The sequence below is a fragment of the Neomonachus schauinslandi genome, chromosome 4 (genome assembly GCF_002201575.2).
Source record: "Neomonachus schauinslandi chromosome 4, ASM220157v2, whole genome shotgun sequence".
In the NCBI taxonomy this organism is placed as follows: domain Eukaryota; kingdom Metazoa; phylum Chordata; class Mammalia; order Carnivora; family Phocidae; genus Neomonachus; species Neomonachus schauinslandi.
In genome coordinates this window covers 73,218,313-73,245,978 of record NC_058406.1, presented here as the reverse complement: position 1 = coordinate 73,245,978, position 27,666 = coordinate 73,218,313, and the positions used below count along the sequence as shown (strand labels likewise).

The following is a 27,666-nucleotide window of genomic DNA, read 5'->3' as shown; positions in this document are numbered from 1 at the left end:
TGTGAATTTCTGGTAACTTCATAATATGCCAGTGCTCACGGTACTGAATGATTTAATTTTCTACTCATCCTAATTAGACTGTGACAAACCCAAGGGAGTAGTCAGGCAATAGAATCAGTGTGTAAAGAAAGAGCATGTACCAAGGAGGCACAAGGGTCCCTTAGAAATCAGACTGTAATTTATTTACTTTAACTTAAAGAGCCCTGGATTTGAGGAGTCCAGAACTGCGGATGAGAAATAAAGCCACACCTCTCTTTTACAGTATTTGGACTGCTGGAAATCCCTAGAAGTCAACTAGGTTTACAAGCAGTTTGGTGGTCAGAGACAAATTAACGGGATTGATTTTTAAAATATAATTTCAAAGTTATAAAAGGTAAAAGTAGTTCCTATTTCCACAGAAACACAATTCTTTTGTTAATAATTAATTCTTAAATATTTCATGCACACTAGAACAGATTTGCTTTAGATAAGGCAATAAGGTATTTTCATGTCATTTGCATATTAGTTTTGGTTAGTTTGCATCTTTTCATTATTTTTATTGTGTTCTATTATGTCCACATTTCACAAGAAATAAACCAAGACTCAAAAGTACTTCACTGAAATGTAAAAGCACAAGGAGGCAAATACTACAACTCAGCATAATGCTATAAATGTAAAAAATACTAAACAGGATTCCACTGAGAATCTAAAATGTGAATCTGTACAGTAGGACAAATAAATTTGTGTGTGTGATGATTTCTGCATAAACAGCTGAAAAGAACAGAAATTAGAAACTGTGACGACAATCACGTGAAGACTGGATTTTTTTTTTAGGACCACTGGCCTTATTCTCATTGGCATGAAGGCATTTAAACTTTCATATATTTTCAAATAAAATATAGTGATCTCTTTGGCAATCAAGTTTTTCTAGGCAAGCAAAAAATACTGCTTTTCAAGTATGAAATTGAATCACCAAATGCCGACTCTTGAAAATGAGTCTTTAGTGGCAGGAAAGAGATGTAAATATGAAATGAGGGTAAGTTGGGGAAGAATCCTGTGATGCTCCATTTAAATCAGCATGAACTCATGATTTTTAAAAAGGTTTATTTCCTAGTTCTACCAATTGTAAAGGTCTAGAAGTCATGATTTCACAACAACAATCAGATTTTAGTTTCTAAATATCCTTTCTCCACTAAAAAGAAAAAAAAAAGGCTAATGTGAGGTTTGCAGGGACCATACAGTGTGTCTAGAACATCTTATAGTGCAAGAAATCAAGGAAGTATTCAAAGACCAATGGGATCAGATTTTGAGACAATTTAAGAATCCACCAAAAAAATAATAGTAATGGGTTATAATACAAAGAATTTAAAAAAAAAATCCATGCATCACAGTAATACTAAAAAAAAAAAAAAAAGTAGGGGGCAGAGAGGGAAGGTGGAAAAAAGAGAGCGCGTCAAAACAAAACAAAACAAACAAAAAACAAAAGGAAGAAAGGCAGTTGATGAATGTAGAAGGAAAACTGGAGTTGGAAAATTCTTTTGCAACTTCCAGCGTAATAATTTAGTCAGATGAGGCTAATTAATTGAAAGGATAAAACGGGGGCACCTGGGTGGCTCAGTCATTAAGCGTCTGCCTTCGGCTCAGGTCATGATCCCAAGGTCCTGGGATCGAGCCCCACATCGGGCTCCCTGCTAGGCAGGAAGCCTGCTTCTCCCTCTCCCACTTCCCCTGCTTGTGTTCCTTCTCTCGCTGTGTCTCTCTCTGTCAAATAGATTAATAAAATCTTAAAAAAAAAAAAAAAAAAAGAAAGGATAAAACCACTGGAAGTTTGTTAGGAAATAGAATATTTAAATGATCTCAAGTATTATCTCAGATTGCCTGTTAGTTACAAAGGCAAAACAAATCTTTACAAATAAAGATCTGGTGATCAACACCTTAACCAAGTGATCAAACTTAGATCAATGACTGTACAAAATTTGAGATTACAGATCTCCTAATGTGATGCAATAAGAAGTATGTAATATCACTCACACAATATTCTTGGGGAAGGGGGAGGTTAACTTTATCTTCATCATATTTTGGGTGGGGGTGGGGAGAGTTGACTATTGACTGGTCTAAATTTAAAATCAACTTAAACAAAAGGTTTGTGTGTAATAGAGAAAGCACTTGGGCAAGTAAGGGGTTCTAGTTCTGGCTCTGCCACTTAGCAGCTGTGTGAGCTATGGCAGCTTATTTCATTCTACCAATTTCATAGGGGTGGTTCTGAGGATTAAATGAGATCATATATGGGAGACTACTTAAATTATAAAATATTACTATTATACTTCTAAAAGGAGAAAAATTTGGTCATGTCACAAGCAGACAATGGCATCAGGTCAGAGAGACCTGATTAATACCGGATGATGAATGAGTGAGTGAAGTAGACCTGAGCAGAAAGGGGAAAAACAGGCAAGATCTAAAAAGTAGGAACACTTAAACTGCCCTAGAAAGCCTGGTGCCAAGGTGGTGATCTTGATATTTTGGACTTCTGGTTTTCTGCTTGTGTATGTTCATGATTAGGAAATACACAATGTTGACTGTTTGAAGGGAGAAGGGATATTTTACAAATTACTCACACAAAATTAGTATTACCTTAAAAATGCCAAGCAGGTATTTAATTTACACAAATGTAACTATACCTACTTGGCATGCATACGCACACAAGAGAGATAATTTAAATTTTATAACTAATTTTGCTTAAGTCTATTTTATCATCTATCTATCTATCTATCTATCTATCTATCTATCTATCTATCTATCTATCTATCTATCATCTCTATTATTCTATCTGTTAATGAGTCTATCTTTCAGAGTGAGCATAAAAGACAAATTTACGGTCCCTTGGCTAGTCTCAATTTTGCATGCCTTTCACAGTGTGTACATCTCACTGTGCTAAGTGATTCTAGTACTTAAGGTTTTGATATTTATCTATATATCAATAAACATATGCACACACACATTTTTGGGGGGAGGGGAATGTACAACACAGTTCCTAAATACAAGCCCATCACTTAAACCTATGCTCAACTTAAAAAACAGCAATGTGTTCCAATGCTGGAGGACAGATTGACTCATTTGACACAGAGACAGTATTTGTCTCCCATGTATAAAGAAATAGGGCTACAATAACATCAGCAAGCGATCAAAATGAGAATGAGAAAATGAGAAAAACACCAGGTAAGAAAAAAAAAGGCATTCAAATTGGAAAGGAATAAGTAAAATTGTTATTTGCAGATAATAGGATCTTATATAAAGAAAATGCTAAAGACTCAACCAAAAAACTGTTGGAACTAATCAATGAATTCAGTAACATTGCAGGATATAAAATCAACATACAGAAATCAGTTGCCTTTCTTATACATTAATAATGAAAGATCTGAAAAAAGAAAAACATCCCATTCATAATAGCATCAAGAACAGTAAAATATTTAGGAACAAATTTAAAAAGGAAGTTAAAGATCTTTGCAATGAAAACTATAAGACTTTGATGAACGAAACTGAGGAAGACATATACAAATGGAAAGATATCCTGTGTTCATGATTGAAAGAATTATTGATGTTAAAATATCTCTATTACCTAAAGTCATCTATAGATTCAATGCAGTCCCTATCAATTTCCAACGGCATATTTCACAGGAATAGAAATAACAGTCTTGGGGCGTCTAGTTGGCTCAGTTGGTAGAGCATGTGACTCAGGGTCATGAGTTCAAGCCCCACATTGGGTGTCGAGCTTACATTAAAAAAAAAAAAAAAAAAAAAAGAAAAAGAAAAAGAAGTAATCCTAAAATTTGTATGGAACCACAAAAGACCCCAAAAAGCCAAAGTAATCTTGAGAAAGAACAAAACCAGAGGTGTCACACTTTGATCTCAAACTGTAGTTGACCCTTGAACCATGCAGGCTTAGGAGTGCTGACCCCTGTGCTGTCACATATCCACATATAATTTTTGACTTCCCCAGAACTTAACTACTAATAACTTACTGTTGCCTGGAAGCCTTACTGATAACATAAATAGTTGATTAACATATATTTTGTATGTTGTATGTATTATATAGTGTATTCTTACAATAAAATAGAGAAAAGAAAATGTTAAGAAAATCATAAAATACATTTATAGTACTGTTCTGTTTATTGAAAAAAATCTGCATATTAAGTGGACCCACACAGTTCAAATCGGTGTTGTTCAAGGGTCAACTGTATACTACTACAAACCTGTAGTAATTAAAATAGTATGGTACTAGCATGAAAAGCAAACAAACACCACAAAGACCAATGGAACAGAATGGAGAGTTCAGAAATAAACCTCTCTCTGCACTTGCGGTCAACTAATATTTGACAAGGAAGCCAAGAACACTCAATAGGGAAAGGCTCTTCAATAAATGGTATTAAGAAAACTAGACAACAGCATGCAGAAAAGTGAAATTGGACCCTTACCCTACACCACTCACAAAAATTGACTCAAAATGGATTAAAGACTAAAAACATAAGATCCGATACTGCAAAACTTTTAGAAGAAAATATAGGGAAGAAGCTCTTTGACATTGGTCTCTGGGCAATTATGTTTTAGATATGACACCAAAGCACAAGCAACAAAAGCAAAAATCAACAAGTGGGCCTATGTCAGACTAAAGTTTCTGTGCAGCAAAAAAAATAAAAAGGTAACCTACAGAATGAGAGGAAATATTTGCAAACCATATATTAGATACATGGTAGGTATTAGATTTATATCTAATATATACATTAGATATATTTATATATAAACCATGTTTTAGATATTCAATTAAAAATGGGCAGAGTAACCAAATAGACATTTTTCTAAAGACAAACATGGCCAACAGACATGTGAAAAGATGCTCAACATCACTAATCAGGGAAATGCATATCAAAACCACAATGAGATATCACTCACACCTAGAATGGCTATCATCAAGACAAGAGATAAATGTTGGCAAGGATGTGGAGAAAACGGAGTCCTTGTGCACTGTTGGTGGGGATGGAAATTGGCTCAGCCATTATGGGAGTGTGGAAGTTTCTCAAAAAATTAAAAATAGAAATACCATATGATCTAACAATTTCATTCCTGGGTACTGTTGAAAAGAAAAACATAGGCCCCAAATGGAGATGCTTAATGCTAGGCCATGTCACCAAACTGGAGCTTAATACCAACCCTAATTGCAGTTGCAACCTGCTTCAGAAATGCAGTCTTAATCACGTAGTCAGGAATTTTCTGGTCAGCACCAATAAGCTGATCTGTCACAGGGGCCCTCTCCATCTGCCAAAAGAAGATGAGGTAATCCACTGAATAGGATCTGACTGTCCCCAAAGGAAGGGGACCTTACCCAAAATAATCCTTTTTTTTTTTCCTGTTTAGGACTTTCTTGTCCTGACTTTAAAAACCTCTCCTTTTCTGTAGCCCTTTGTTGCTCCCCTCTACTTGAGAGAATGCTGCCTGATTCATGAACTGATAAAGCCAATTAGATTATTGGATTTTTGTCACTTAAGTTTATGTCCAATGGAAATGAAAACCGGATATCAAAGAGATATATGCACCCCTTGTTTATTGCAACATTACTCACAATGGTCAAGATACGAAAATAATCTTAAATGTCCGTCAATGGATGAATGAAGTTGTAGTGTGTATGTATATCTACATATATACAGTGGAGTATTAGCCACGAGAAAGAAGGAAATCCTGCCATTTGGAACAACACAGATGGCCCCTAAAGGCATTTGTTAAGTGCGAGGTATTTGCTAGTGCTACAGTGGTAGTCATATTGCAATATATAAATATCAAAACATTGTAACATGTTAAACTTACACAATGTTATGTCAATTATATCTCAGTAAAAAAAAAAATTTAAAAAGGAAAATGTCAAGACATGGCATCAAATGATCCAGTATCCCATAATGTGATGAGCTAATAAAAAATATATTAAATTTGTGGTTAGAAGACACAAACAGCAAATGTGTGCCTATAGTTGGTTATACATTGTGAGAAAATGAACTTTTCAAACTTCCTACATTCTGATAAGAAGCCAGTCAAAATTGGCTGTACTTTCATGAGGAAATTAAATCATTTTCAAGGAAAATTATGATTAAATGCAATTCTTGCTTTGTTTAATTTTTAAGTTGATTGCATAAGATTAAACTAAACTTTAGCTATAAGCAGATTCACATGTTGTGAACTACTTCAAATGCTGCTGAATGAAGTGTTACTGTACATTTCTTTTGGCACTGACTGCTTCACAAAAGAAATGTTTTTAGAGTTTACAATTACTAAAAACATTAGTACATTAGTCTGATTATTCCCTCTCTGACTTTAACTCCCTTGCTGACTTTAGCAAGAATAATATGTGACTATTTATGTACTTTTCAAGCAGATCACATATAGTGGCTAGGTAATAAGGAAAGTTTTGTCTATTTCCTGGACTTTTCCTTACTATGTGAATAGCTTTGCCTCCTTATGACTTAATAATCAGCATGCTGAAATCCACATTCTTGTCATTTTTATTACTTTAACAAGCAAAAGCTGCTACAAGAAAACAATTTCCACATAAACATGTTATAATTGTGAAACTGTGCTTGGATTGTAGATATTGATATCAAAGTGATTTTTTAAAAATCTAATCTTTTTAAAATTCATTGAGACTTGTTTTATACCCAGATCAGAAGCATCAGAAGTACCTGGGAACTTACTAGAAATGCAAATTCGCAGCCCCAACTCCAGATCTACTGAATCAGAAATTAGGCACTGAGGCCCATGTACAAGTCCTTCAAGTGGTTCTGATATGTGCTGAAGTTTGAGAACCACCGGACTAAAGAACTTTAGTAATGGTTCACTTCATGGTAGTGAGACAAGTTAGCATGGCTGTTTGGATGCAGAGATGGATTGAACAGAGGCTGGGTGGGGGGTTTAACAGGTTTGTACAAAGAAGCAAGAGAGCAGCAGGGAGCTGAGGATACATGTGAGTGATTATGATGGATATGGTAATTTAAGCTGGACAAGGAGAAAAGTGAAGACTCAAGGGGGTTGGGGGGTATATTACTTGTTCTTAACATATTGAAGACTGACCAAGATGAAGACCTAAAATACTAACAACTTCTACCTACCACTGTATTCCACCACTACCATATTCTTCTGCCTCCCCATCAGATAATCACTATCTTAATTTTTGACATTCCCTTGCTTAAAAACAAAACACGTTTTATAATCTTTGGTTTGGCTTAGTGTTTAACTTTTAAAAATATCATTATGCACATAGTCTCCTCTTCTTTTTAGCTTCTTTCATAAGTTTGTTTCATATTGTTCTCTATAGCTGCTTAATTTTCATTGCTCTATAATATTTTGTGGTTTAAACATATACCATGTATATTATAAAATATAAAATTTTATTAAACCATCCTCTTCCATTAATGAGCGTTTGGGTTGTTTCCAGTTTTTGGTATTACAAACAGTGCTATTAACATTCTTGTTCATGACTCTTGTACATATGTATAAAGAATTCCTTTAGGATATAGCACTTAGGTGGAATTGCTAGGTACCAAAGTATGTGAATGCCCAACTTTACAGGATAATACCAAATTGTTTTTCCCAAGTGGCTGTATTTCTTTATACTGCCCACAGCAATATATATGGAATCTCATTGTTCCACTCCATCTCTACCGCTTGTCAGAATTTAAAATTTTTGCCAATTGAATGTGTACAAATTATATGCCTTGACTTGTAGTTTCTGATTACTGTTTAGATTGGGCATGTTTACTGTCCATGTGAAATGTCTGTTCATATCTTTTGAATTTTTCTATTATTTTCCTTCTTGAGCTTTAGGAATTTTTAATATATTAGCTATCATTTTTTTCTCTGTTATGTGCGATGTAAATAATCTTTCACTTTGTGCCTTGTCTTTTCACTTTATGATGTCTTTTGGTAAAAATAAGTTCCTAATTTTATGATAAATTCACCAATTTTTCTTACATTTTTGTGTTCATTTCCTATGTATCTATTCTTAATGTTGTAAAGTTTTACTTTCAACATTTAATTCATTTGAAATATTTACACTGTATATATTCTTAATGTTGTAAAGTTTTACTTTTGACATTTGTTTTAATTCATTTGAAATATTTACATATGGTATGACAAAGAAACTCAATTTCTTTTTCCCTTTCCACATGGATGGACGACTTTCCTACTTCTATTCAGGAAGCATGTTTTTCCCTCCACTTATACTGTTTCTTTTATATATCAAAATTTCAGATATGTGTGTCTGTTCTTGACTCTACTGTTTGATTTGTAATATGTTACCAATACTTCAGTAATTGCTACACCTTTATAACTCTTAATATCTGGTGGGGCAAATCCCCTATCCTCTTTGTTCTTCAGAAATTTAACTATCCTTTACTTTTGGCTCTTCTATATAAATTTTGGAATGAGTTTATGAAGTTCCACAAAAATTTGTTGGGATTCTAACTGGAGTTGCACTGAACCTGCAGAGCATTTTGAGAACTGACATCACAAGATAGGATTTGTCTGTATTTACTTGTCTTCTTTAATGTCTCCCAGCGAAGAATTTATTTTTTACGTCTTGCACATCTTTTGTTAGATTTATTTCTATGTAATTTAGTTTTGTTGCTGTTGTAAAAGTCATTGTCTTAAAAATATCATGTATTCCAATTGCTTGATGATGGTATATACACATCACTGGCTTCTGTATTTTCATCTTATAACAAGTATCTTGGGTAAACTATGATTGCCAGTAAATTGTAGTCTTTTGAGTTTTCCAGGTAGACAATCATATCATCTCCAAGTAACCATTTTGTTTTCTTCTTTTAATCCCTATATTTCTGAGAGTAGCATAGTTCAGTGTTGAAAAGTAATAGTAATGACAGGCATTTTAGTCCTATTCCCCAATTTTAAAGGGGATACTTTCAATGTTTCCTCATATGGGATGATGATATTGATTTTAGTTTTGTTGTTGTTTTAATATAGATACCATTTATCAGTTTAAGAATCCCCCAACCCCCTTTAAAAGCAGAAATGTGATTAGCTTTTTCTAAATCTTTCTCCTTTAATCTGTTAATATGGCATATGACAATTGCAGATTTTCTAATATCAAGCCAACCTTGCATTATGAGCATAAGCCCATTTTATAGTGTCATTTTTATACATCACTGAATCTGATTTGATAGTATTTTTTTTTTTTTAAGATTTTATTTATTTGAGAGAGAGACACACAGCGAGAGAGGGAACACAAGCAGGGGGAGTGGGAGAGGGAGAAGCAGGCTCCCCGCGGAGCAGGGAGCCCGACGTGGGACTTGATCCCAGGACCCTGGGACCATGACCTGAGCCGAAGGCAGTCGCTTAACCGACTGAGCCACCCAGGTGCCCCGATAGTATTTTGTTTTACCAGTGTTCTTGAGTGAAATTTGCCAGTAAGATACTCTCCTTGTATATTTTGTTTTCTAGTTTATAGTGACTTCACAGAATGAGTTAGGAACTATAACTTTTCCCCATTATCTCAAGAACTTTCTATATGCTTGAAATAACTTCTTCCTTGAAAGTTTGGAAGAATTCCCTTGTGAAACAATCTGGATCCAGTGTACTCTTTGTGGACTTTTAATTTCTGCTTTTATTTCTTTAAGTGATGAGATTATTCACTTTCTTCCTATTTGCATATATTGATAGTATTTTTTACTTACAAAAATCTTGTATGTATATTTTCATTTAATTATAAATAATAGCATTTATACCTACTCTCATTTTTCATATTTTCAGAGCTATGTGTATTTTGTTAGAATTTTCAAGGAATAAGCTTTTGGCTTGTTTCTATTATACTGTTTTTTTTTTTGTTTACTTTCAGTTATTCTGTTCTTTTTCTTCTTAAGCTGAGCAATTTGATAAATTTTTAACCTTCCTTTTTCTAAAAAACGATTTAGTTTACAAAGTTCCCTGCAAGAACCATTTTTGCTGCATTTAATGACCACCGTTGTTTCTTTCTCTGAGCCATTAAAGGGTATTTTAACATTTTTTTCCAATCTATTAAAATCTATTTGTTCTAATCAGTTAGAAAACATAATTGGTACTACTATACTTTGTAATTTTCTATGATTTGTTTTATGGCTCAGTTTTTACAAATGTTCCATGTATTCTTGAAAAGAATGTGGAATCTCTTAATTGCCAGATGCAGAATTCTATAAATATCCATTGGATCAAGCTATTTTGTTCAAACATTATCTTTCCTCTTTAAAAACTCTATTATCCCATAACACAAGTTGAAATCTTCCAACCGGATGGGTATATTTTAAGTATTTTTTACTAGCTCTATCAATTTCTGCTTTAGTTTGTATTTAGGGACTATTTTATTAAATACATATACATGCTTAGAATTAGTATATCTTTTTGGTTGAGTTGAATATTTTATCATTATGTAGAAACACTCTACTCTTGGTGATATTTTTTCATGATGGGTCTAAAATTGGTTTTGATATTAAGTAGAGCTACCATAGCTTTAACTTGGTATGTTTTCACTTTGTGTATTTTTCCTCATACTTTTACTTTCAACTCCTCTACTTATATTTTAGATAGATCTTTTTGTCAATGTTACAAAGCTAGGTTTTCTTTTTAAAATCGATTACCTTACTTTTAACTAGTGAGTTTGTTCCATTTACATTTATTGTGATTATTGGTCTATTTGACTTTATTTCTACTATTTTATCTCTTGGTTTGAAATTTACATGCACTATATTCTTTTCATGAATATTCCAGACATTTCATGATGTACATTTAACTAAAGTTAATCAATACCTTGACAACCCAACAATACAACAGAATACTTCAGCTCTGATCTTCCCTATCTCAACTGTCTTACTACTGTTGTCTGGAATTTGTTGACTTAAAGCAAACAAACAAGTCATCTGTTTTATTGAGTTGTGTTTATTTTGATTTACCTAAGTGTTTACCATTTTCTCACAGCCTTTTCGGGCCTTAGATCATCATTCTGGGATCACTTTCCTTCTTCTTGAAGCACTTCCTTTACAGTAGGACCCTCAAGAGTAAACCCTCCTTTAAAAAATATTTTCATTTGCTCTTAAACTAATTTCACTTTCTACACAACTCCAGGCTGACATTTTGTTTTCCAATGCTCTAAAGAGAATATTCCACTACTTTCACTGTTAATATTGAGAAGTCAGCTTTTAGGTCTTTCTTTTATAGACAAGTTAGTCCTTTCTCTCTAGGTAGTTTCAAGATGTTGTCTTGGTGGTCTACAGTTTCAATTCAATGGTTCTATGCATACACTTATTTATATTTATCCTTTACGGAGAATATTCTGGTTCCTGGATATTTTTTAATCTCTGGTGAATTTGCAGCCCATTATCTCTGCAAATACCATCTCTCTTCCATTCTGTCCTCTTGGGTCTCAACTCCATTTTCCTTATCTCTTAACCTTCTTTCCATATTTCCATCTCCTTATCTTTTTATCTATTTGGGATTAATTTTTCAGATATATTGTTCAGTTCTCTCTTCAGCTGTCTCATCTGCTGTTAACCAACACTGTTTCAAATTTGATCAATTATATTTTTCGTTATTGGATTTTAAAAATGTTAATTTCTTTAAAATTTCACTTACTTGTTTATCCTGGTAGTTTTAGGTATATAAACATTTTATACATAGCTATTTTATATTTTGTATCTGAGAATTCAAATATTTGCAATTTTTTGAAGGGGATGTCTAAATTTGCTACCTTGTTAGTGCTCATTCGAGTTAGTTTGCTGTCTCTCATGTGTTTGGTGATCTTTAACAGTGTATTACTTGATCTTAATTTAAGGAAGTCCTATGTTCCCATTCTGGAGAAGCTTTCTTCAAAAAGCATTTGATTTTACTGGTAGAAAAACAGTGAGTTGCAAACTAAAACTTGAGCTCCTCTCAAGGATTTTAACACAAAACGTTAAGTTCTACTGCTATTGCAAGGTTTGTTATTCTCATAATGGTGTTGGTATAGTAAATCCATCCTTGGCAAACTCAATTCTTCTGAATGCCTTCATTCCCAAAGCTAGTTCCTTGCCATTCTGGCTCTTACCCTCTTCTCCAACTTCCTACTTCTCTGGCCTACTCAGTGGACTCAGCTTCCAATCCTAACTTCTGAGTGCTCATTTTTGTGATTGAACACTCCTTAATTCTTAGGTGCTAAAGCCCCAGCTTATCCAGATTCATGCTCAAGTGTGTCTGTTTTGGGGTGAGGGATTGCCAGACACCACTCTTGCCTTTAATGAGACCAGCAGTGCCTCAAATTATGTGTCTTATTGGAGGTCTTAGGAGCTTACTCATGATATTAGAAGTGGAAATAATGCAAGATTTCTGACACAAGTTATTTAAAAACTTACCTCTATTTATACATGTATATATTTATATATGTATGTTTATAAAAACATATATTTATATACATATAAGGCTAGTATCTCAGAAATACCTTAGATTTCAAAAGATAGCTGGAAGGTAAATAAGATTTCTAATTAAGATTATGATCCATGAATTGGTATTTATTCCTTTGGGTTTCTCATACGCACCCTCAGTTGCTTTGGGAAGATCAACAATACCTGTAAAAATTCTGTTAAGATTTGAATCTATAATGCAGCTTTCGCCTACTCAACATATGACAATTTCCACTGTGACCTCAGTTTGTGTTATAGGGATAGCATGGATCATTTTATATTCCCAAAATATTCCACTTGCAATATTTGAATAAGATGACTATAAAATGACTAGCATTCTGTTTTCATTTACCTGTGTTCTCAAAGGTGAGGTCCTAAAATAAAGTTAACCTCAAACAAGAGAATGCTACATATATTACTGGTGCTTGCATTTTAATGCACACTGTTTTTCATTTATTAAGACTTTGATTTTTTTTCATCTTTATATTCTCAGTATATAGCACACAGAAGGCATCCTATAATATCCACTGAATAAAAGATGCCATTGATATTACCGAGGTAGAATGCAAACTTTTCCCATTACTACCAGTGAAGTGGACAATTTGCTCTGAATCAGATTTTGCCCTACCAGAACAAAAAGCACTTGCAAGAAAGCTAAGCCAAGTTAGTCTTTGAGATCTTGAATATAGCAGAGCTAATACATATTTTGACCAACAGGAAGCTTCCAAAGGGAAATAATACTTAAAACCAAAGTTACAAATTATAATCTATTTAAACTTTAATTTGTGCATTTGTGGTAACTTATGACTGCAAAACACTTTTTTCTTAGAATGACATAAAGGCACATTTCATCTGAATGCATAGTGTACCATTCTAAAATATACTAATAATTTCCTTACAAAGTGCTTGAGCAGTCACTTACACATACAGTAATAGCAAAATATATTTACACTCTATACTTTAAAATTTTAAAATCTAAAATATATATATATTTAAAACTACAGAAAATATTAGTGCTTTCTTCAGCTTAATTGTGTGATATACCCTGCCCTCTAATTTTTTTTAGTGATTGACTTCAATTAAAAAAAAATTTCTGTACACTGTGTAGTTACAAATGCTATGTCAGTTTTTAATGCTAAAAGCCTATTTTAGACATTGCTTTCTATGCATATTTGAGAACCAGAAATGGTGAGCAGACTGTACCTCAGAAGTATTTAGTGTTTTTTTCATGTTGTGTTAACACTGTGTAAATTAAAGCCAGACAATTAAGCTAAGATCCTCTACTGTCCTTTAACAAGGAAGTTAACTGGCATTTTAAAATAACTTTAAAACATATTGCTCCCTGTTTCTATAAGATTTTTCCCCAAAGAATCCTGGGTTATAATTAATTTGGAAGGAAGTATGAATTATCTCTGAACAATTTTAATTGTCCTCAGAGTACACAAAAACATGCCAACACACCCTAGCAAGGCTGAAATATTTATAAACTTTCTATAAATCAATGTGCTTTTATGTTTCTCATAGAATTTAAATTTGAACAATTTTTAAGACATGAGATCATTGCGATTAAATGGTTAATTCAGTATGGTTAGTTAACAACTTGCTATTCCTGAGATAGGATGACCTTAACATGCTCAGCACAGAATCAAGGATGTTATTATTGAATTAAGGAAAAACAGTGAAGTCATAGACTAGGAGGAAAAGAATGCAAAAACTAACAACAACAAAAAAAACCCCAAAAAAACTCCAGGCAAGTGGAAGAGTCATGGCTTGCCAAAAGACTTTCCTATAAGAGCATTAAAAAAGCCACAAATGGATCCTCTGAAAAGCTGTAAAAAGTATTTGATCAAATTACTTTTGAGACTTTTGAGGTACAGCTTTAGTGTTATAATAGTTTTTATAAAATATAGACTGTTTTATCAAAAATATTTATACATTCTGTTACAATATATTGCTTCTGCCCTCAGTAACTGCCAATATAAAATCTGGATCCAGTGGCCTAAAATGTACAAATGCACTTAACGTAAATGCTGGAGTTTGAGGTGTCTGCTTGGCCACTGTACAAAAGTGATGAAGTGGTGAAATTAAATAATAAACCTACAACACAGAATACATTACAACTTGCACATATACATGTTCACAGCATGTATACAATGATAATCCCTATGTTTTAACAGATATAGTTCCCTTCTACAGTAGACACAAGAACAAGATAAACTGGGTTGATAAATGTACAATGAATATCAAAAAAGGAGTAATTAGTTCACTGATTTTGGAAGAAGGTCTGATTGAACGTATCAAGTGTCTAGACTTTGGGAATGCATACAGGTAATACAGCATCTTGTTTCAGGCTAATCAGAAGTCCTCATTCTTAAAATTTTAAGTAAATGCTGATGTTTAGTTGTTCTTGTTTGTTTCAGCATGGTTTAATAAACAAAAAATTGTTTGGCAAGTAGCTCTGTTGGAAAGCTATGAGGCTTGTTACATGGTTGGTAAAGATAAGGCGATAAAAATTTTCTCCTAATATAGAAAATTTATAAAACAAGACATCAATTCGTTTTTGTTTTTTTTTTAAAGCCAAAAAATGTGCAAACTACATTTTTTTGATATTACAGTAATTTCAGTAAAAAAAATAAGAGCATTTGCCTTATTCAAACAGAACTAAGTGTAAATAGTAATAGCATCCCAAGTCCTTTTGTTCTTTTTGTAAAATATAGCTAAAAATGAAGTGAAATGATTAATCTTCCTTCCACTTAAGGCATAGCTAGGGACTGTGGAAGAGTGGTTTTTTTTTTTTTTCCTTTTTTTTAAAAAATAGACTATTGATCCAAAAGTATTCATTTGTGATAGGTTTTCATGGCCGATGTTCATTCCACTTAAACTCCATGAAACTGTTTCCAGTGCTCAGATTTACGTTGAAAATACATTAAGAAGCCACTTTCAAGAAGGTTTTAGAATAGTACTTTTAAAGAAATCTTCATGTGTTTAAACAAAAAACTCAGAAGCTACTGGTGGCACAGAGAGCAAATGAAAGGTTGCTATTGTTAAGAGGTCTTCTTGTGAGTCAGTTTGCTTGGTTTCACAGTGTCTAGGAACTTAACACCAATCAGCTATGTAGTCAAAATCTCTGAACATTTCTTGCTCCTCTTCTGAAAGTATCCTTGGTTCTCGAGGTGGAGTCAGAATAGGTGCTTCTGAGGTAAATTCATCATCAAAATTGCTAACATCTTCTCGTCCTCTAATGGTAGGTACAAATGGCGGCTTGACTTTTTTGTCCATGAGAGCACTCCAATCAATTAGCTGGATTACAAAATATAAAATGACCAGTTTAGTTTCCTACACCTAATTGCTAGCTTCACAAAAAATTTTAAACTTTCACACTTACCCGGAAAAATGGGTGCTTTTTTACATCTTCTGCATCTTTCTCACCAGCTCCAAGGCGCCGCTCAGGATTTCTTCTTAATAGCTAACACAACATAAAATATAAAAGTTAAAATAAAACCAGTGACTTCATTGATAAAGGTTCTCATAACCTGCAAAGATTTAGATGTTCTTTTGGTATGTGTTTGTCTAAACCATGCAACATCTATGAAGTGAAAACTTCTAAAAGCCTGAGAAATGTCCTTCAATGTAAGAAATTTAAGTAGTTTGTAAATCATTAATTCTTACCCTTCTCATTATTGATATGGCTTCTGTAGATAAGAACCTTGGATACCTTACTTCATCATTTACAATACTGTCAAAAACCTCCTCTTCATCATCACCAGGAAAGGGAGACTAGAAGAAATATCTTCGAGTAAGTCAAAATGAATTTCAGTACTGTAAAATCTTATCACCTATCCAAAGTACAACCAAGAACCAGGTAGTGAGGAAAACAAACAAACCAAACTACCAAAAGACCAAAAAAACAAGGACTACAAGAAGCCACAAAAGATACATAATAAAACTATTACCCAGATGATACACCATATACTCTCATTGAAATATTCTTCAACTTTATTTCCCAGACCTTAATAACAAATTTGGTTATATTATATAACATCATTTTTAATTTAATTTAATTCCATTCCATTTTATTTTATTCATTATTCATTTATCTGGCCTGACAGTATTTTGAGTGCCTACTAGATACTGAAAAATATTTAGATAATTGACATGTTCCTCAAAAAGCTCAATCTTGTGGAAAGACAGAAGGAAATGGGTAAATATGGTAATAAGTGTAGCCAGAGCAGCACAGAGTTTGTGGGAATACATCTGATATAGATGTGCTTTGAATTTCAGTCAAAAGAAAATTAATCAGCAAAATACAATGAGAGATCCGCAGGTATAATGACTACACTAAGAAGCAGCTGCTAACAAAATTAAACTCAAAGGCACACATTTCTAGGCATTTTTTTTTTTTTTTTTTTTTTTAAAGATTTTATTTATTTATTTGAGACAGAAAGAATGAGAGAGAGAGAGCACATGAGAGGGGGGAGGGTCAGAGGGAGAAGCAGGCTCCCTACCGAGCAGGGAGCCCGATGCGGGACTTGATCCAGGGACTCCAGGATCATGACCTGAGCTGAAAGCAGTCGCTTAACCAACTGAGCCACCCAGGCGCCCTAGGCATTTTTAATATAAGCTCTATATACAACAAGTCTTAGGGCATTTCAGTAAGCAAAGTACTAAAATTGTTGTTCATAATGATACTAATAAAAAAGTAGTTAAATTACATTCAGTATAACAATTTGATGCACAAAAGGATAAACTCAACCATGTTGAAATGTGGCTATGAAAAAAGACTTATTACCTCACAATCTGAGATGACTTAGGTTTGACTACTTGCTTCCTGTAAAATTATTAATGAATAACCGCCAGTGAGAAAGCAGTACTAATGGAAAAAGAAGGATCTTTGACCTGAGGAATATATGAAAATGAATTTAGAACCCAACTTCCTAAAGCTGAGCTGCCAATCTTATTGCTCATATCTAAGGAAATTTCAAACTTTTCAGTTATCAAAACCTTAGTTTAGGGGCGCCTGGGTGGCTCGGTCATTAAGCGTCTGCCTTCGGCTCAGGTCAAGATCCCAGAGTTCCGGGATCAAGTTCTACGACAGGCTCCCTGCTTGGCGGGAAGCCTGCTTCTCCCTCTCCCACTCCCCTTGCTTGTGTTCCCGCTCTCCCTTTCTCTCTGTCAAATAAATAAATAAAATCTTAAAAAAAAAAAAGAAAAAAGAAAAACCTTAGTTTATTTACGCACTCAAAATAGATAAATCAAATAGACAAATGAAATATATACTATGTGGGATAATATAATTTCTTTCTGGGATTGAGACAGCAGCAAACGAGAGGAAAATTCTATTTCACAAGGATTCTCAATCAGAATTTCAAGTGGTAATCCAAAGCACTTTTGTCTATTTGATGAGTCAATTTTGAATTTAAAAAATGTCACTCTACAACTCCCTGAATAGTGAAGATATACCCACATATTCATTAAGATGTTAAAGTTCCTTGTTTCTGCTAACAGAACTAAAAATAGAATGCTAACAAATGTGTCTAAAGTAGGTATAAAAAGAATTCAATGGTCTTTTCAGATGTCAAGAGTCCAGCTCCAGTATCTAAGTTTATACTTTAAACTTCTCTGATACTTTCATTATCATTTGGCACTAGGAAAGGAGACCTAGTACCTAGTTAGTTTATTCCTGGAGTCTTTCCAGTCCTCAAAACCCATACAAACACAAATACAAATCTCAAAAACAAATTTGAAAATGCATGATATACCGTGAGTTTTCAATTATTTGTAATAATAGAGAAATTAAACATAAACTTTAGCCAAACCTCATTTTATCACAGTTAAGTTACTGCTAAAATTTTACCAATGCTATAAAATTATAAAGTATATCAATGAGTTTTAAGTTTAGTTCTTTTCCCAACTATTCTCTTACAAAGGTGCAATAAAAAATTGTGAAGGATGAGCTGGATCCCTTGTCTTTTATATCCTACTAATTAGGAGGTTAATCAATTAGAAGCTCTTTTAAAAAGTACAGAACAAGAGCTTCCTCATTTGTTCACCGCCAAGTTTTCCAGTCACTTTAGGATAAGAGGAGGTAGAATCGACTGGCTCTTAATTCTGTAGTATTTTGTAATAAATTCATACTTTTGCCTGTCAGCTCTAATATGGGGAATAAATTTTAAGCAAGCATATAATTTTTGGTAACTTAATTACATCTCATACATAAATGAATGCAACATTTAAAAAAATCAAAGCAACAAAAATCTTACTTAAAAAGAAAAAAAAAAGTGGGGGGGGAGTTCAAGTATGCCAGAGCTTATGGAAACATCTATTATGAGTACTTCTGGCATTCTTAGAAAGCAAAGACCACTGTAGATTAGGGATAAAATATATCTTCCCATCCTAAAACGCTGTATAACAGCTTTTCGAGATAGAGGTCAAAATTTTCAGATCTGGATTACTGGTCTTAAGAATAGCAATAAGTTTGGGTGGATTCCATACCCTGAGGTAGCAAAACATAATTGTTTGAGAGGTTGTGAAGCCAGAGAGCCAGAGTTAAAAATCCCAGCTCCACCACATGAGAACTCTGTGACTTTAAAGCATGTTAACTTCTTTGTGTCTCCATTTATATACCTTGAAATGGGCATAAGACTAGTATTGAGCTCATTACAGGTTGCTGAAAAACTAAATGAGCTAGTATCCATAAGCCAATAATACAGTGCCTAGCACATGGTAAACATTTTAAAGATTTTTTTTTTTTTTTTAATTTATTTATTTGAGACAGAGAGAATGAGAGAAACAGAGAGCACATGAGAGCGGGGAGGGTCAGAGGGAGGAGCAGACTCCCTGCAGAGCAGGGAGCCCGATGCGGGACCCAATCCCGGGACTCCAGGATCATGACCTGAGCCGAAGGCAGTCGCTTAACCAACTGAGCCACCCAGGCGCCCGGTAAACATTTTAATTAGTGATTTCTTTTCCTCCTTTTCTAAGTATCCACTCCAGTTTGACATACCAAAGGGGCTGTCTTTTGGAAAGACTAAAATCCTTTGTTTGGAACAAGTGCCATTAAATGACAATACAGAGTAAAACTTTAGAAATTTCTGACATTCAATAATTTGGTCAATCATTTATTCAGCTACTAATTTATTCACACCTAGAATGTACAAGAAGACTGTTGGTGCTGGGAAAACTGTAAAGTAATGAACCAAGGTCTTTTTTTCTTTTTTGCATCCTAAGATCACCAAGCCCCTCGAAGCGGTTTTCAATTACCTGTCTAAATATTTACCCTTTCCCAATTCCACTCTAATTTATCATTTCCAACAGTTTATAACAAAATAGATTAACCAATTATTGTTGCTTTATTTATTAGATATAACTCACTGTTTCCTAAGTGTAACAATTCCTGTGTAAAATGAAGCTATCCCCAGAAATAAATTTTTAATTTTTTTCACCTAGAGAGAGCAAGCAAGTGCATGCACACACAAGTTGGCGGGGGGGGGGGGGGGGGGGGGGGGAGAATCTTAAGCCGACTCCACACTGAGCATGGAGCCAGATGCGGAATTTGATCTCATGACACTGAGATCATGACCTAAGCTGAAACCAAGAGTCAAACACAACTGACTGAGCCACCCAGGTGCCCCCCAGAAATTTATTTTAAGTTAATCTGAAGAAAAGAGGAGGGGAAAAATGTTAATCTTTTAATTCTACGATACCCTTTCTGAAGGTAATATTTATTTTGACTAATGTATAGCTGACTTTTTGTTACAGGTATAGAGGTACAAGACAGGTAGAATCATAGGCAATTATTAGTATATTATAAATATGTATAAAACTTAAGTTCCACTTATGCAGGAGACATATTAAGTCATTTATAAATGACATCTTTTGTTCTTTCAATCATCTTTCCTCATTTCTCTTTCATCTATTTTATAGTGCTTACCTCACCAACGAGCATTTCATATATAAGAACTCCAAGTCCCCACCAATCTACAGCCCTTGTATAGGATGTTTCTGTTAATACTTCTGGGGCAAGAAATTCAGGAGTGCCACAAAATGTGCTTGTTCTATCTCCATATCCCATTCCTGAAAAGGTAAAATTTAAGTGTTTGTTAGCGAAGAAAAAAATCTAGATGATAGATAAAACATTAGACGATATCCTTAGGAAGCAAAATTAAAATTCCACATTTGTATATGGTGACCAAACTCAAGATATACCAGACTTCTAAAGAAAATGTTAAGGACTGGTATAGAGAAAACTGTGCAATAGTAACTCTACTATTTAATTAATGTGTAAAAATAAATAAAATTTTTATACTTTATTTACTTTTCTCTTTCTTGTCATTACTTTACAAGTGATGCTAAGAAGTTACAACAAAAAACTGATTCTGAGCTTCAATTTCTATCATCTTTCAAAATCAATCTTTCAAATATTTTATTTGGTTCATTACAAAAATAACATTAAGTATAGTATAGAAAATACCAAAAAGCAAACCCTTGGATAATCCAGAGTTAGCCACCAAAACAATCTTGAAAAAGAAAAACAAACTGGAGATATCACAATTCTAGATTTTAAGTAATACTACAAAGCTATAGTAATCAAAACATTATGGTACTGGCACAAAAACAGACACATAGATCTATGGAACAGGATAGAAAGCCCCAGAAATAAACCCACAATTATATGGTCAATTAATCTTCAACAAAAGAGGCAAGAATATGCAATGGGAAAAAGAAAGTCTCTTCAACAAATAGTGCTGGGAAAACTAGACAGCTACATGCAAAAGAATGAAACTGGACTACTTTCTTATACCATACAAAAAATAAACTCAAAATGGATTAAAGACCTAAATATGACACCTGAAACCATAAAAATCCCAGAAAAGAGCACAGGCAGTAACTTCTCTGACATTGGCCGTAGCAACATCTTTCTAAATAGGTCTCCTGAGACAAGGGAAATAAAAGCAAAAGTAAGCTATTGAGACTACATTAAAATAAAAACTTCTACACAGGGCGCCTGGGTGGCTCAGTTGGTTAAGCGACTGCCTTCGGCTCAGGTCATGATCCTGGAGTCCCGGGATCGAGTCCCGCATCGGGCTCCCTGCTCAGCAGGGAGGCTGCTTCTCCCTCTCCCGCTCCCCCCTCTTGTGCTCTTTCTCTCTCTCACTCTCTCTCTCAAATAAATAAATAAAATCTTTAAAAAAAAAAAAAACAAACTTCTACAACAGTGAAGAAACAATCAACCAATTGAAAAGACAAGCTACTGAATGGGAGAAGATAATCTGCAAATGACATATCTGATAAAGGGTTAGCATGCAAAATATATAAAGAACTGATACAACTCAACACCCCAAAAACCAAATAATACACTTAAAAAATGGGCAGAAGACATGAATAGACAGCTCTCCAAAGAAGACATACAGATGATCAACAGACACATGAAAAGATGTTCAACATCACTCATCATCAGGAAAATGCAAATCGAAACCACAGTGAGATACCACCTCACACCAGTCTGAATGGTGAAAACCAAAAACACAAGAAACGAGTGTTGGTGAGGATGTGGAGAGAAAGGAGCCCCTGTGTACTGCTGGTGGGAATGCAAACTGGTGCAGCCTCTGTGGAAAACAGTATGGAGGTTCCTCAAAAATTTACCAGCTACTGGGTATTCACTCAAAGAATACAAAAACACTTAGCACTTAACACTCACACCATTTGAAAGGATATATGCACCCCTATGTTTATTTACAATAGCCAAAATATGGAAGTAGCCCAAGTGCCCATTGATAGATGAGTGGATAAAGAAGATGTGATATATATATATATATATAATGCAATATTATTTAGCCATAAAAAGGAATGAAATCTTGCCAAAGAAGATATGGTATATATATATAGATAGATAGATACACATATATATATGTGTACACACACACACACACACAGGAATATTATTCAGCTATAGAAAGGAATGAAATCTTGCCATTTGGAACAACACGGATGGAGCTAGAGAGTATAATGCTAAGTGAAATAAGTCAAGGAAAGACAAATACCATATGATTTCACTCATGTGGAATTTAAGAAACAAACAAAGGAAAAAAACAAACAGATAAATCAAGAAACAGACTCTTAACTATAGAGAACAAACTGATGGTTACCAGAGGGGAGGTGGGTTGGGGGGATGGGTGAAATAGGAGATTAAAGAGTTCACTTGTCATGATGAACACTGAGTAATGTACAGAATGGTTGATTCTACTATATTGTACATCTGAAACGAATGTAACATCATATATTAACTATACTGGAATCGAAATAAAAAAACAGTAAAATAAAGTTAACTAAATGTGTCATAGAGATACGGTATTAGTCTTTTAGTTAACTAGTTCTCAAATTTATGTTCCTCATAATTTAATTTTTCATAATTCAGTAATATATTTCAAATATACATTGTACATACTGAAGATAATGTCTCAATATATTCTAAAGTGTTAAAAAGCTCCTTACAAAGCGTATTAAGAATTTGAAAGAAAAGTTCTCAATTCTAAATTTTAAAAGGTATAATGGCCAAAAATCTCAAACGAATTTGTGAGTCTATGGACCAAGACATGAAGAGCATAATTAAATACATTAGCACATAAAGGTGGAGAAATTTTGTTTTTGCAAAATTTCGTAAACATTGTCACACCAGTTCCTTTTTCTTCAATAAAATATTATTTTAAAGAAAGCTGATACAGTATCTATATAAGTTCTACAAAAGCCTTTTATTTTTATTTATTTATTTAAAGATTTTATTTATTTATTCGACAGAGAGAGAGAGAAAGAGAGACAGCGAGAGAGGGAACACAAGCAGGGGGAGTGGGAGAGGGAGAAGCAGGCTTCCCGCCAAGCAGGGAGCCTGATGCAGGGCTCGATCCCAGGACCTTGGGACCATGACCTGAGCCAAAGGCAGATGCTTAACGACTAAGCCACCCAGGCGCCCCTACAAAAGCCTTTTAAAGGACTTGGCCAAGATTAAGAAAACCTTAGTTAAGAAAAATCTTGATCTTTTATGCTTTGATCACAACTAGAGTATATTACAGATGCCATACTTTTAGGAAAAAACTAATTTTTTGCTTTCTTTTGTTTATAGTAGTAGTATTATAAAATCTGTGACCTTTTAATGTAATATATATGTCAATTACAGTAATTTAGTTATCATATCTAATTCATTCTGATAAATTTTCTTGTCCTGATATTTTTGAAGAAAGGTGAAAGTACCCCCAATTAGCTAGGACTTCAATTGGTAAAACTCCAAGGAAGGAGTTAACATCAGGCTCTGGAGTCATAAAAATCTGGGTTTAAACTCCTGCTTTGCCACGTGTTAGCTGTGAGAAGCTTAGAAAAGTTGTCTAACCTCAAAGGCTAGTTTCCTCATCTATGGATTAGTACTACTACCTACCTTCACAAGACTGTTACCTCCACAAGACTGTTACAAATTAAAGGAGATCATGCCTATGAAGCATTTGATAAAGTGCTTGGCATATAGTAAATGTTCAAAAATTGTTAGCTATTATTATTATAATGTATTACATATTTTTATGATAATGAAGAAAAACATGTTTCATAAGTCTGGTTATTCAATATATATTTTCTGTGTACCTGTTAAGTTCTAGGCATCCACGCCAAATGGTATAAACATAAAAATGAAAGATACAGTTCTTGTCTTTAAGGAGCTTACAGGAAACTGGAAGAAAGCAGATATATATTGATACTTTTTTTTTTTGAGAGAGAGAGAGAGGGAGAGGGTAAGAGTGCGGGGGAGGGGCAGAGGGAGAGGGAGAAAGAATCTTAAGCAGGCTCCATGCTCAATGCAGAGCCCAACGTGAGGCTCAATCTCACAACCCTGAGATCATGACCTGAGCCGAAGTCAAGAGTTGGGGATGCTTAATCAAATGAGCCACCCCATATATTGATAATTTTATAATGATATAGTAAAAGCAAGATATTATGGAAACACTGAAGAAGGGCTCCTACAGTTGACTTGGGAGGTGGGATAAGAGAGGAACCTCAGGTAACTTTTCTGGGGAGGCAACACCTGAGTTGAGTTTGAAGGATGAGCAAACATTAATTAGCAAATAGAGTTGGGATGGATGATACTGGTGGAGGGACACAGACTGTCAACAGTTCATTGTTGCTGAAGCAGAAAGCACTAGGCAGAGAGCAGCAAGACAGCTGGCTGGAGAGGCAAGACAGGCAGACCAGGAAGGGCACTGTGTACCACGTCTTAGACATTGAAGGGTTTTTAGCAGGGGTGTGCCATAGTCAGATTTGTATTTACATGGACCCTTTTAGCATTTTGGCAACTACATGGCAGGTGGATTTGAAGGAGAAAAAAAATCTAGAGAGAGGAAAGGTGAAGAGGCTATTAGTTTTGTCAAAACAAGATGACAGCTGGCAGTAGTGGAGGGGAAACGAACAATTTAAGAAATATTAAGAAGGTAGATGTCAGCACAATTTGGTCATTAACTTGATGTGGAAAAGTGAAGACAACAGAGTCCAGGATAGTAACACATTTTCAAGTTGGGACATTGAGAAGATTGTGGCACCATCAACTACAAACTAGCTATTTGAAGAAAAGAAACTATTTTTGTTTGTATAGCATTGGAGGTATCTATTGACTATTCAAAGCTGTCAAGTAGATAGTTGAATATTTATGTTAGGAAAGGAATAATAGATCTGGGAATCATTAGCATATTGCTTGTAGTTAAAAACTAGCAGTGAAAAGCAATGGGCTAAGGGCAAAAGCGTTTAAATCAACCGTGTTCAATACAGGGAAGTCCAATAAGAGAAAAAAATATTATCGGATTCAGATTAAGAGGTTGGTGGGTAATTGATGGAGATATATTTACAAAGTTCACTCATTCACTCGTCCAACTACTTATATTAATCAGACATTCACAGAATATTTACGATGTGCCAAGCACTATATTATACATGTGCTATGGAAAAAAAGCTGAATAAGAAACAAGAAGCTACTCAGTGTAGAAGGGGGACATAGACAATATTCATTACAATGCAATGTATTAAATGTCAAGATGAGAATACCTATTTACTGTATGTTAGACACTAGGCCACATATCTCCAATTCTCAAAATACTCTTAAACAAGAGGAATTACAGACTTATTGAGGTTCGAAGTAACTCATTCAAAAACATAGCAAATAAGTGGCAAAGCCAGGATTCAAACCTAGGGCTATCTGGTGCGTACGCCTTCAGTCTTTACACTTTTGCCACCTCGGATTCACATTCCCTTTTATTTATTTATTTTTTGAACATATAGAAAGGATTCTGAGATACACGCATATTTTCTTCCTATTTAAAAATGTTGTAAGTTTTAAGAAGCTGAAGAGAAGTTATTAGGCCTATGTAATGTACTCTGTACACTCCCAGCAAAGTAAAAAATTTGGTGCTTAACCAATGTTTTCTCAGAGTAGTGACAGAATTATTAATCATACAAAGACGATCTTAGGTTTTATATTATGATTTCTGAAAACCTAACCTTATTCATATCCACAGAATTTTTAATAATGTGATAATCAGGTTACGTGAACAGTCTATAACATCTTAATAAAGATTAAAGTCAGAAATGCATTTTGCTCTCTATAGACAAACTTGAAACTACCAAGTACAAAGGAATAGTAATCCATCAGAAAAGGAACTTTAAAATATCCAATTACCTTCTTTGCAAAGACCAAAATCAGCAATTTTCACAAAGCCCTCTGTATCTAGCAATAAGTTATCCAATTTCAAATCTCTGTTCAGGATAAAAAAAATGCAAAATGAAAAAAAATCAATAAAATCAGTAGATAATGTAGGATAAAAATCATTTCATTTCAATAGCAGCTGTACTTTTTCTTTACTAAAAATGAGTTTTTCAAGTTATGATTTGAGATTTAAATATTCTATTACAACCGTTCACTCTTCTTTCTTTTGGCAGCTTTATTACTCTACATAATATAGTTTCTAAATAATTTTTGCCCTATTATATAGAGAAGAATATATTTTAAAAAAGGAATGTTTTATCTACTCAAATATGTATTTTAAAGCATGGAAGGAATTCAAGTATTTTTAACTCTGGTTCTATTAATTTGTTATTTGTGATAAATCTGACTTGGACTAAGTTTAAAGTTTGCCTACACACCACTCATAAGAAAAAACTGTCAAGCTCACAGTATAAATAAAGTATTAAGAGTGCAGGTTTAACCTTCTAAGAGAATAATGTAAAATAAGGAGAAAGCTATCTATCCATACTGATTAAAAATTAAGTTAAAAATATTTTATCCTTTGAGTAAAATCAGACCATGAGAAAACCCTTACCTTGGAAATACTGTTAGAAGTTTGAATAAACTGATGTTTTTAGTCTCCTAGTTCTTACTGGCCTTCCTGAATTTGTCCAGTCTAGAGCAATGCTATTCAAAGTGTAGTCCATTGCTTGGCTGCTGGGCTATTAACTATTTGTTACTGGTCTGCAACTTGATAAGGTGCTTATACTAGTACATAAATCAGCTATGTTACCAGGTAGTGTTTAGTTGAGAGCAACACTTAAGGAAGCAGGGTGGTTTTATATTCTGGCACAAGCTACTGATTTTATCATGGACAAATTTTGAGTAGTATTGGTCTATCAAAGTTTTCTGCAGTGGATCAGCTGAACATAAAATATTCACCAGAATGAATATTGTTGGTGAATTCTGTTATCATAGGCCAACTCATAATTTGACTATTTTAGTTAGGTAACGGGCAGAAGAAGAAGAACAAAGAGTTTCATCATATAATTACTGTGTTAACTATTTCTTTTAAAGAACTGGAGCTTAATATTTTTAGAGGTCACTTATTTGAACGAGAAAATTAAAAAGCTGGTTAGACACAAAATATCTTTCTTAATTATTTTTAATTCAAATTCACACCAAAAGTAAGCCATTAGAAAGTATCAAAACTTTACTCACCTATAAACAATTTTGTGTTCATGTAAATACTGCAACCCAAGAACTACACATGCAGCATAAAATCTGTTTGAAGAAATAGAAGAAGTTTAATAAATTCCACTGCTCTTGAATCCCAGTTTATACTTTTATGCTTCAAAGCAGAATTCTGTAGTTAACTAATTTCACAAATATTTATTTAGTCCTTACTATGTGCCAGACACAGTAAGACATGTGCTAAATATCAGGGGTAAAATTAAAAAGTAAGAAAAATACAATTTC

At 33.9% G+C, this 27,666-nt stretch overlaps 1 protein-coding gene across 1 annotated transcript in view; it reads right to left on the bottom strand.

Annotated features, from left to right (window-relative positions):
* Positions 1–15,217: 15,217 nt before the first annotated feature.
* PKN2 (protein kinase N2) overlaps positions 15,218–27,666 on the bottom strand; it is a 139,224-nt gene continuing 126,775 nt past the window's right edge. The window contains exons 17-22 of the mRNA XM_021689950.2: positions 27,409–27,471; positions 26,143–26,219; positions 20,371–20,513; positions 16,110–16,217; positions 15,826–15,906; positions 15,218–15,740 (exon numbers count right to left, since the gene is read on the bottom strand). Of these exons, the coding sequence (XP_021545625.1) occupies positions 15,537–15,740; positions 15,826–15,906; positions 16,110–16,217; positions 20,371–20,513; positions 26,143–26,219; positions 27,409–27,471 (676 nt within the window). The 3' untranslated portion in view covers positions 15,218–15,536. The remainder of the gene's footprint in view (positions 15,741–15,825; positions 15,907–16,109; positions 16,218–20,370; positions 20,514–26,142; positions 26,220–27,408; positions 27,472–27,666) is intronic.